This window comes from Engystomops pustulosus, chromosome 1 (genome assembly GCF_040894005.1).
Source record: "Engystomops pustulosus chromosome 1, aEngPut4.maternal, whole genome shotgun sequence".
NCBI lineage: Eukaryota > Metazoa > Chordata > Amphibia > Anura > Leptodactylidae > Engystomops > Engystomops pustulosus.
Window position 1 is genome coordinate 300,939,447 of NC_092411.1, and position 12,466 is coordinate 300,951,912.

Genomic DNA, 12,466 nt, shown 5'->3' on the forward strand with positions numbered 1-12,466 from the left:
GATCACGAGAACGGGGGGTCCGATGGGGTCCCAGGTACCTCCGATACTCCCCTCGTTGCTACCTGAGATGCATGGAGCAGGCGGCCACGCATGCCCTTTCTGCTCCATTTATCTCTAAGCAGCTGACGGAGATTGCTGAGTGCTGCACTCTCAGCACTGAGACCCCTACCGATCAGCTAGTGAGGCCCCATCCACAGGTGGGAAAACCGCTTTAAAGTGCAGTCTGTGGCACACACAGCAGCCGCAACCTACTGAGGGGCTGCATCTTCTTATCTGCACTGGGCACAGCTGATGCAGCCTTCAGTGGGACAGATCACTGGAGCTCTTGGTGTGGAGCAGCATTTCGTGCCTGGCCAGAGCTCCACTGATGATACTAGACAAGGCTTTGGAGATGGTCACATGTTCACAAAGAGGACTCTGCGTGCCATATGTCCACCAGTACTGCCCTATGCCATGAGGGAGGCACATTCTTAGTAGAGGCGGGTGAAGCAGGCTTTATCATACAAGTACATTGTGATTTTGTCTTTCCGGTAAATTTTTCTTGTCTTTCCCCTCAGATCCCAGTCTCCCGCTGCTCAGATCCGTGTTTACCTGGAAGCAGGAAAAAGCCAGGAGAAACCATTCACATCTGCTGCTATGACTGCGTCCGATGTTCAGAGGGAGAGATCTCCAATATAGCAGGTATATGGTAGTATAGTAGGAGAGTCATAGAGGGGGGGCACCTCCGATGTTATAGAGACTGGAGAAGTATAAGAGCAGCTGGATATGAGAATATTGACAATAACAATAATAAAACAATACAGGGAGTAAAGGGACCTGCCCTATGTTTTGTGTTCTGGGCCGACAGCTCATTATATGGGCTGTGGAATCCATGGCCTTGTGCATGAGCCCAATCTAAAATTAAAGGTGTAGACGCCTAGGGGAGGCAGGGCTCCATAAAAATATATTTATTTTTATACTCATTCCTGCAAATTACAATCACACATTTATACACTTATGAGCACACACATCAAACACAGACACATGCATACAGTGCCATATACAAATGTACAGTATATATACACACTTACAGTATATGCACACCATACAGCATATACACATCACAGATATGCAACACCCCTGCCAAAGTGCAGGCATGGGGGTAGTTGCGAATAGCACCCTCTCCCTCTCATGATCCATCTGGTGAGCCAATCAAATCACCCAGAGGATAATGCAGGGAGAACTTAGGTAATCTGCAGCTGTAGCCTCTGCCTGGAAAGGCAATAGTTACATGGGTGTAAGATGTTATCCAATCAGTTGGCTGTATTGTAAACTGGAGTGTGATTGGAGAGGTGCTACCACCTCACCAGGGGGGGGGGTATACAACCCCTGTGCAGAGGGAGCACATGGTCCAGTCTGCAGAGTCAGGGTGAACAGAGAGACAGTGTGTGCAGCAGACCTTCAGTGCTGTCACAGATACCAATCCCAGGAGACTCTAACCCAGAGCTGCAGCTTCCACAATTTGGACACAGCTCCACCTCAATTATCCCAGCCTGCATCTACTACCAGGCTGGTGCTTTATTCCTGAGGACCACTCTCCACAACCACTCCAGTACCAGAATCCAGAACTTGCTGTTGACCATTTAGGCCCGTTGCCTGCTACCTGTTGTACAATAAATAACCGTGAGTTGATATGCACAACATTGCCTCCGTCTGATCCCTGGATACGGCTGTTACCACCACGGGCTGTCCATCCATTACCCAGGGACCTATCTTACAGACACTCAGGGGTTGCCCCAGAGAGAACCAGTACATCAGCCTCTCCCTCCATATTTCTTGCACACACCACCTGCTGGAGAGCTGCCAGGCTGTAGGACAGCCATCCGGTCCCCATACCAAGCACCGTGACCACAGCGTGCCCTAGGCCGCAACCACCAGCCACTCCGGTATTCTGGGCCCCGGCTGCTTCCAGGCCCCAAGGAAAGGCTAGGCCCCAGTGGGGGATGTTGCAGATACAGCATATACCCATCACAGATATTTGAAATGCATATTTTGCTGTTTAACCGGTTAAGGACCGGGCCCTTTCCTGTTTTTTCATTTCCATTATTCACTCCCCACCTTCAAAGATCTATAACTTTTTTATTTTTACACGTAAAGAGCTCTGGCTTGTTTTCTGCGTAACAAATTGCACTTCATAGTGATGGAGTGATGGATGCACTTCATTGACTATTCCTGCCGTGTACTGGGAAGCGGGAAAAAAATTCCAAATGCATTGAAAATGGTAAAAAAAACGCATTTGCAACGTTTTCTTGTGGGCTTGGATTTTACGGCTATCACTGTGCGCCCCAAATGACATGTCTGCTTTATTATTTGGGTCGGTACGATCACGGGGATACCAAATTTGTATAGGCTTTATGTTTTCATACATTTACAAAAATTAATACCTCCTGTACAAAAATGTTTTTTTTTTATTTTGCCGTCTTCTGGCGCTAATAACTTTTTCATACTTTGCTGTACGGAGCTGTAGGTGGTGTCATTTTTTGCGACTTTTGATTATGTTTTCAATTATATCATTTTTAGGACCGTACGACATTTTGAGCACTTATTATAGAATTTTTACATATTTTTCAAAATGGCAAAAAAGTGCCATTTTCTGCTTTGGGCGCTACTTTCCGTTACGGGGTTAAATGGAGTGAAAAACCGTTAATATAATTTAATTTTTAGGTTTTTTTATTATAATTTTTTTTTTACTTTTTTTTACTTTTTATTTTTACCATTTTTCAGACTCCCTAGGGTACTTTAACCCGAGGTTGTCTGATCGATCCTATCATATACTGCCATACTACAGAAGGGCAGTATATGGGGATTTTCCTCCCCATTCATTACAATGTGCTGATAGCACAATGTAATGAAAAGGTTAAAACGAGACAGCCTCGGGTCTTCGGAAGACCTGAGGCTGTCATTGCGACAGATCGCCGCTCATCGATGAAGGCAATATGCAGCAAAGACTTACCAGCCCGTGAGCCCTCTCCATGCACCGGGACCCGACCCCCGCTGTGAATACACGGCAGGCGATTGTTAACCGGTTAATGTACACATGCTATCCTTCATCACTGTTACTGTTGGACTGCGGGATGTTTTACCAACTGTATAGCAGTATATTGTGAATATTCAGCTCATCTATTACCCCAAATGATAGGTCTCTAAACCTGAGAGGGGCTCCCTTCTGTATTGGCAAGCAATAGGCACCTCCATGCGCTGCTGCTGATTAGTTGCTGCAGTTATTTTTGACTGTGATATCTAAAAGCACAACTATCACAATGTTGTAAAATACAGAAGACACCTTACCCGCCATGTGGGGAGACAGGTCAGGAGAGTACACAAGCCATGTGAGGGGGTTATATACAGGAGAGGATACAAGCCATGTGAGGGGGTTATATACAGGAGAGGATACAAGCCATGTGAGGGGGTTATATACAGGAGAGGATACAAGCCATGTGAGGGGGTTATATACAGGAGAGGATACAAGCCATGTGAGGAATCATATATAGGAAAGGATACAAGCCATGTGAGGCATTATATATAGGAGAGGATACAAGCCATGTGAGGGGTTATATACAGGAGAGGATACAAGCCATGTGAGGGGGTTATATACAGGAGAGGATACAAGCCATGTGAGGGGTTATATACAGGAGAGGATACAAGCCATGTGAGGGGTTATATATAGGAGAGGATACAAGCCATGTGAGGGGGTTATATACAGGAGAGGACACAAGCCATGTTAGGTTGTTATATACAGAAGAAGATACAAGCCGTGTGAGGGGTTATATACAGGAGAGGATACAAGCCATGTGAGGGGTTATATACAGGAGAGGATACAAGCCATGTGAGGGGCTATATACACGAAAGGATACAAGCCATGTGAGGGGGTTATATACAGGAGAGAACACAAGCCATGTGAGGGGTTATATACAGGAGAGGATTCAAGCCATGTGAGGGAGTTATATACAGGAGAGGAAACAAGCCATGTGAGGGGGTTATATACAGGAGAGAATACAAGCCATATGAGGGGTTATATACAGGAGAGGATACATGTGAGGGGGTTATATACAGGAGAGGATACAAGCCATGTGAATGGTTTTATACAGGAGAGGATACAAGCCATGTGAGGGGTTATATACAGGAGAGGATACAAGCCATGTGAGGGGGTTATATACAGGAGAGGATACAAGCCATGTGAGGGGTTATATACAGGAGAGGGTACAAGCCATGTGAGGGGTTATATACAGGAGAGGGTACATGCCATGTGAGGGAGTTATATATACAGGAGAGGATACAAGCCATGTGAGGGGGTATATACAGGAGAGGATACAAGCCATGTGAGGGGTTATATACAGGAGAGGATACAAGCCATGTGAGGGGTTATATACAGGAGAGGACACAAGCCATGTGAGGGGATTATATACAGGAGAGGATACAAGCCATGTGAGGGGTTATATACAAGAGAGGATACAAGCCATGTGAGGGGTTATATACAGGAGTGGACGCAAGCCATGTGAGGGGTTATATACAGGAGAGAACACAAGCCATGTGAGGGGTTATATACAGGAGAGGATACAGGACATGTGAGGGGGGTTATATACAGGAGAGGATACAAGCCATGTGAGGGGGGTTATATACAGGAGAGGATACAAGCCATGTGGGGGTTATATACAGGAGAGGACACAAGCCATGTGAGGGGTTATATACAGGAGAGGACACAAGCCATGTGAGGGGTTATATACAGGAGAGGACACAAGCCATGTGCAGGGTTATATACAGGAGAGGATACAAGCCATGTGAGGGGTTATATACAGGAGAGGACACAAGCCATGTGAGGGGTTATATACTGGAGAGGATACAAGCCATGTGAGGGGGTTATATAAAGGAGAGGATACAAGCCATGTGAGGGGGCTATATACAGGAGAGGACACAAGCCATGTGAGGGGTTATATACAGGAGAGGATACAAGCCATGTGAGGGGTTATATACAGGAGAGGATACAAGTCATGTGAGGGGTTATATACAGGAGAGGATTCAAGCCATGTGAGGGAGTTATATACAGGAGAGGAAACAAGCCATGTGAGGGGGTTATATACAGGAGAGAATACAAGCCATATGAGGGGTTATATACAGGAGAGGATACATGTGAGGGGGTTATATACAGGAGAGGATACAAGCCATGTGAATGGTTTTATACAGGAGAGGATACAAGCCATGTGAGGGGGTTATATACAGGAGAGGATACAAGCCATGTGAGGGGTTATATACAGGAGAGGATACAAGCCATGTGAGGGGGTTATATACAGGAGAGGATACAAGCCATGTGAGGGGATTATATACAGGAGAGGGTACAAGCCATGTGAGGGGTTATATACAGGAGAGGGTACATGCCATGTGAGGGGGTTATATATACAGGAGAGGATACAAGCCATGTGAGGGGGTATATACAGGAGAGGATACAAGCCATGTGAGGGGTTATATACAGGAGAGGATACAAGCCATGTGAGGGGTTATATACAGGAGAGGACACAAGCCATGTGAGGGGATTATATACAGGAGAGGATACAAGCCATGTGAGGGGTTATATACAAGAGAGGATACAAGCCATGTGAGGGGTTATATACAAGAGAGGATACAAGCCATGTGAGGGGTTATATACAGGAGTGGACGCAAGCCATGTGAGGGGTTATATACAGGAGAGAACACAAGCCATGTGAGGGGTTATATACAGGAGAGGATACAGGACATGTGAGGGGGATTATATACAGGAGAGGATACAAGCCATGTGAGGGGGGTTATATACAGGAGAGGATACAAGCCATGTGGGGGTTATATACAGGAGAGGACACAAGCCATGTGAGGGGTTATATACAGGAGAGGACACAAGCCATGTGAGGGGTTATATACAGGAGAGGACACAAGCCATGTGCAGGGTTATATACAGGAGAGGATACAAGCCATGTGAGGGGTTATATACAGGAGAGGACACAAGCCATGTGAGGGGTTATATACTGGAGAGGATACAAGCCATGTGAGGGGGTTATATAAAGGAGAGGATACAAGCCATGTGAGGGGGTTATATACAGGAGAGGACACAAGCCATGTGAGGGGTTATATACAGGAGAGGATACAAGCCATGTGAGGGGTTATATACAGGAGAGGACACAAGCCATGTGAGGGGATTATATACAGGAGAGGATACAAGCCATGTGAGGGGTTATATACAGGAGAGGACACAAGCCATGTGAGGGGTTATATACAGGAGAGGACACAAGCCATGTGCAGGGTTATATACAGGAGAGGATACAAGCCATGTGAGGGGTTATATACAGGAGAGGACACAAGCCATGTGAGGGGTTATATACTGGAGAGGATACAAGCCATGTGAGGGGTTATATAAAGGAGAGGATACAAGCCATGTGAGGGGGTTATATACAGGAGAGGATACAAGCCATGTGCAGGGTTATATACAGGAGAGGATACAAGCCATGCGAGGGGTTATATACAGGAGAGGACACAAGCCATGTGAGGGGTTATATACAGGAGAGGATACAAGCCATGTGAGGGGGTTATATAAAGGAGAGGATACAAGCCATGTGAGGGGGTTATATACAGGAGAGGACACAAGCCATGTGAGGGGTTATATACTGGAGAGGATACAAGCCATGTGAGGGGGTTATATAAAGGAGAGGATACAAGCCATGTGAGGGGTTATAAACAGGAGAGGACACTGCTGTAAATATTGGATTTGAGGCTTCTAACAGCTTAGAAGAGGAGATTTGCCTCTTTACATTGCTGTCAATATTGTGTTTAAAAATGCATATGTTAACAATGTGTTAACACTGATAATATAACATTAACAAACACATGCTTTGTCACTGTGTTAGAGCATATGTTAATGTTACGTTAAAGCATGCGTTTTGTAAATGCAATACTGAGAGCAATGTTTATGTGCAAAATTTTAAACAATTAAAGCAAATAATTCCAATATACATGTTAAAACAGGGTCCAAGGAAAGGAATTTCCTTCCTCAGATTTGCACCTAAAAAGTGGCAAAAGTAAGCAAAAAAATAGTACCCGTATATACTCGAGTATAAGCCGAGACCCCTAATTTTACCATCAAAAACTCGGAAAACCTATTGACTCGAGTATAAGCCGAGGTAGGGAAATGCATTGGTCACAGACCCCCCCAGTATGTAGCCAGCCTGCCCCCAGTAGTATACAGCACAGCCCCCAGTAGTATACAGCACAGCCCCCAGTAGTATACAGCACAGCCCCCAGTAGTATACAGCCTGCCCAGTGTTAAAAAAAAATAATAAACTTGTGGCCCCGACGTGCAGCGCTGCTCCCCCGATGTCAGCGCGGGTCCTCTTCTGGCTTCCGTGCCCGTCTTCTCCACTGTTCTCCCCCGCACGGCGCCTCGAATGACGCGCCACTGCTGATGTCATACTAGGCGCCGCCTGGAAGAAGAACATGGCGGCGCCCGGCACAAAGTTAGAGAAGCAAGAAGACGGGCGCGTAAGCCAGAAGAGGACCCGCGCGGACATCGGGGGAGCAGCGCTGCACGTCGGGGCCACCGGAGGGTGAGTATATAAGTTTATTATTTTTTGAATATATATTGAATATATATTTTGAAGTACAGGCAGTCCCCTACTTAAGAACACTCGACTTACATACGACCCCTAGTTACAAACGGACCTCTGGATATTGGTAATTTGTTCTACTTTAGTCCTAGGCTACAATGATCAGCTATAACAATTATCCATGGCGTCTGTAATGAAGCTTTAGTGTTAATCCTGATTCTTATGACAACCCAACATTTTTTAAATCCAATTGTCACAGAGACCAAAAAAGTTCTGGCTGGGGTTACAATGATAAAATATACAGTTCCGACTTACATACAAATTCAACTTAAGAACAAACCTACAGACCCTATCTTGTATGTAACCCGGGGACTGGCTGTATATATATTAAGTATTGACTCGTGTATAAGCCGAGGGGACGTTTTTCAGCACATTTTTTGTGCCGAAAAACTCGGCTTATACACAAGTATATACGGTAATAAATAAGTAAAAAGATAAAGATGAACTTGAGAAACCACAGCAAAAAAAAAAAAAAACCTGTAGAACTAAAGATACACGTCCCCCATTGAGTCATATAGTATAAATTCAGGGGAATGGAAAGGAGCTCCCCTTTATTTAGACATCAAAACAGGGGAGAGGTAAGGTGCAATCCTCAAGCAAAATCAAGTGACAGCCATTTTGCCCCCACTGTGCTTCTCCTGAAATCATGTGTTGTCTGCAGATCCCGCAACTCATAGCTCCACCCTCTTATGTGTCTATAGGCGGGGTAATGGGGCTCATTTACTAATGGTCCGCGCACTGCATTTTTGTCTGGTTTCCCGACGATTTCCGTGTTGTGCCGCATTTAACAGGGGTTTTTGGCACACGCGATCGGATTTTGGTGCATCGGCGCTGGCTTTTATATGACACAAATCGGCGGACGATCCGACGGATTCGGACTACGCGCGGGATTTAACATTGCAAATTGTGTTGCAACCAATGCACTTACATGGACCAGGAAGAAGAAGGTGAACTCTGGCGGACCTCAGCGGGGAAGCAACACATGCAGGATCTCGGGGGCATGATGATGATCAACACTGTTCCTTGATCTGGGCATTCATCCAAATGAAGCAATCATGGGAGAAGAACCTTGGTAAAAGAGGTAAAGAAGAACCCCAAGATCACTGTGGCTGATCTCCAGAGATGCATCAGGAGAATGGGAGTCACCTATCACTGCAGCCTCCAGCAGGGCTTTATGGCAGAGTCTGCTGACGGAAGCCTCTCCTCAGTTCAAGACATATGAAAGCCGCATACAGTCCGCAAAACACATGTAGGACCCAGACTATGAGGAATTAAACTCTCTGACCTGATGAGACAAAGGTTGAACTTTTTGGCATTAATTCCAAGTGGTGGAGAAAACCAGGCGCCAAATCCAATCCCAGCAGTGACACATGGGGGGCGGCATCAGGCTATGGGGGGGGGAGGGGTTTGAAGGACCACTGATTGTAATGGAAGGAAAGATAAATGCGGCCAAGTACAGAGATATCCTGGATGAGTACCTCTTCCTGATGCTCTGGACCTCAGACTGGGCCGAACCTTTAAACAAGACAATGACCCTAAGCCCACAGCTAAAATAACAGCAGAGGCTTCAGAATATCTCTGTGACCATTCCTGACCGGCCCAACCAGAGCCCAGACATAAACCCAATGGAGCATCTCTGGAAAGACATGAAAATGGCCTCCACCAACGTCCACCATCCAACCTGAGGGAACTGGAGAGGATCTGCAAGGAACAAACTTGTAAACTGTAAACTTGCCCTGAGCAAAAGGGCCGAATGCTTATCACCAGGAGCCATATGTGGTCATTTGGGGTAATATAAGCACTTTTGATTATTTAGACCAAAAAGAATTTGCCACTCAAACCAACAAAACCTGAAATGTGTCTCAGGAGTCTTGTTTATTTCTTTTAAAAAGCAAAGTCTTGCCAAAAAATACAGCTGTGCCTTATTCTTGCACCTTCAGTTTTTTTTTTTTTTGGCTTTTGGTGCGTGGTCCAAAGGTCAGGTCCACTTTGTTGTTTGTGTCAGTGCGACCACAGAGACAACAATGCTATTGTTTTATTATTAAAATCTTTATGTCTTTATATCCTCAAAACTTATTTCATATTTTGGCACTGAGTTAGTAAGGCCCCTTCCACACTAGCGTTTTTGACGCGCAGAACTTGCATTGCACTCTGTCCCATTGTTTCCAATGGGCCTTTCCTCATTTGCGTTGTTTTTCACACGCGTGCTTGCGTTAAAATCGCAGCATGCTCTACTTTTGCGTTTCACGCGCGTTTTTCCCACCCAATTCAAGTCTATGGAGACGCATCAAAAATGCATTGCACTCGCAAGCATTGCAAGTGCAATGCGAGTGCAATGCGTTTTAAATGGATGGGTTGCTAGGTGACATGAATAATTCCCCTGCTCGAGATCGAGCATTTAATTAAAAAAACACAGTGAAGAACAGTGAAGAATAGAATAAAAACAGTGAACACAGGATCATTTAAGTGAAAAATACAATGAAGAACACAGTGAAGAATAGATTACAGATGTTCGGCACATCTGCTTACTTGTCGGGAGATACGCGCGGAACGGTGCGAACAAAATAGTATGTGAAGAACAATATATATGTGTGTAAAGAACACATTGCAGATGTTTGCATACATCTGCTAACTTATCAGATGACATTCTTTTTCAATTAAATAACACATTTTATTCCCGAACTATGGTCCCTTTGAAAAATGATCCCATTGACTTAAAAAACGCGCGTGAAAAACGCACTGAAAACGCAAAAAACCGCGAACAACACGCGCGTGAAAAACGCAAAAACGCTAATGACTCCAAGGAAAAATGGAACAAAAACGCAGCCAAAAACGTCAGTTTTTCACGCATTGCACCCTGACGTGAAATGCAACGCTAGTGTGGAAGGGGCATAAGGCGTCTTTTTTGCAGGGATTTGCTGAATTTTACATCCATAATATTAATTAGTGACCAACTAAATACTTTTAGGCTACATTCACACGAACGTATGGGGGACGTATATACGGCCGACGTATATACGGCCGATATACGTCCCCCATACACTCCTATGAGCGCACGGCACCCTACGGGAGCGGTACGGTGCAGCACACGTGCGGCACCGTACCGTTCCGTACCCGGGAAAAAGATAGGACATGTCCTATCTTTTCCCGTAATACGGGGCCGTGCGCTATAGGTTGCTATGGAGAGGGGCGGGGGTGAGCTGCGCTCACCTCCTCCTCCTCTCCCCGTACACTGCCGTTGCCCGCTACGGTACGGTACGGGCGGGCAACGGCAGTGTGAATGTAGCCTTATATTTATGTTTTCTTTTTCTTAATTACTTATATATTAATTATAACTAAAGTGGGGAGATGTCAGTTGCTCCAAATGCAACACAATATAGAAAAATAGACACATATATAAAACACCTTATCACCATGTAATATATTGTAATATTCCTACAGATGCCGACAACTGTATACAATGTGAAAGTGATGAATGGCCGAATGAGGAGAGAGACCGATGTCTCCCCAAAGTAACAGAATTCCTCTCTTACCAGAATGACCCAATGGCTTCTGTATTCTCCGGTCTCTCGCTCTTCGGATGTCTTGTGACCGGCTCCATATTCACAATATTTATTTCCTACCGGGACACTCCTATTGTTAGAGCTAATAACCGGAACCTGAGTTACCTCCTCCTGGTCTCCATCTTCCTCAGCTTCCTCTCTGTCTTCTTGTTTCTTGGTCGTCCCAGTGATGTCACTTGTAGATTACGTGAAACCAGTTTTGGAGTTTTCTTCTCAGTTGCCGTCTCTTCACTTCTCGCCAAGACTGTGATGGTTTGTGTTGCTTTTAAGTCCACCAAGCCTGGAAGCCCCTGGAGAAGATGGCTGAGTGTGAAGCTGCCCTACACCATAGTGTTGTTGTGTTCATCCATACAAGTTGTCATCTGTGTTATCTGGTTGTCTATTTCTCCCCCATTCCAGGACCTGGACACTCAGTCTTCTCCTGGGAAGATCATCATTCAGTGTAATGAGGGGTCAGATATCTGCTTCTACTCCATGTTGGGTTATATGGGGCTCCTGGCAGCGGGCAGCTTTCTTCTGGCTTTCATGGTGAGGACATTACCGGACAGTTTTAATGAGGCCAAGTACATCACCTTCAGCATGCTGCTGTTCTGCAGTGTCTGGATCTCCATGATCCCGGCTTATCTGAGCACCAGAGGGAAATACATGGTGGCTGTGGAGATATTTGCAGTAATGGCTTCCAGTGCTGGACTCTTAGGTTGTGTGTTTTTCCCAAAATGTTTTATCATTTTATTTAGACCTGAAAACAATAAAAAAACTGATCTGCTGGGGAGAAGAAGAGAATGACTGCAGAATATGAGCTGCCCATTCCTTGCACATAACACTATTGCACTATGGGGCACATGTGTCTAATCTTTGGCTTGTTCATCTTTGTTCGCGACTTTTCAGCTCGTGTGTGATGAAGCAGATTAGCACAGGGTTGTTCTTCCATTGTCTTGTTCCATAATCTTCCAGTTATTTCTGCATTTACCAGAACATCGAAACATAAATAATAAATTATTATATTACGTGTCTATGTTATCAGGATGTAATAATCGTTCCTCCTGGCAATGTATATACATGAAGACAGGGAAGGTAATAATGAGTAGTGAAGAGTGGACCTGAGCCACAATGTCCAGGTCCATGGCCAAAATTGCTTCAGCCAGATGGATTGGCGTTTGACTGAACCTCTCCACCCGCCACATCAGGGGGTGGAGCCTCACAATGTATCACATAAAGCCCTGCCCACCTGTCCAAGAC

General features: G+C 45.3%; 1 protein-coding gene across 1 annotated transcript; it reads left to right on the plus strand.

The window, feature by feature from the left end:
* Positions 1 to 291: 291 nt before the first annotated feature.
* LOC140133087 (vomeronasal type-2 receptor 26-like) lies at positions 292 to 12,013 on the plus strand. The gene is made up of 3 exons (XM_072152750.1): positions 292 to 438; positions 558 to 681; positions 11,106 to 12,013. Exons 1-3 carry the CDS (start codon positions 292 to 294, stop codon positions 12,011 to 12,013), a joined length of 1,179 nt encoding a protein of 392 aa, XP_072008851.1.
* The last annotated feature ends 453 nt before the right edge of the window (positions 12,014 to 12,466 follow it).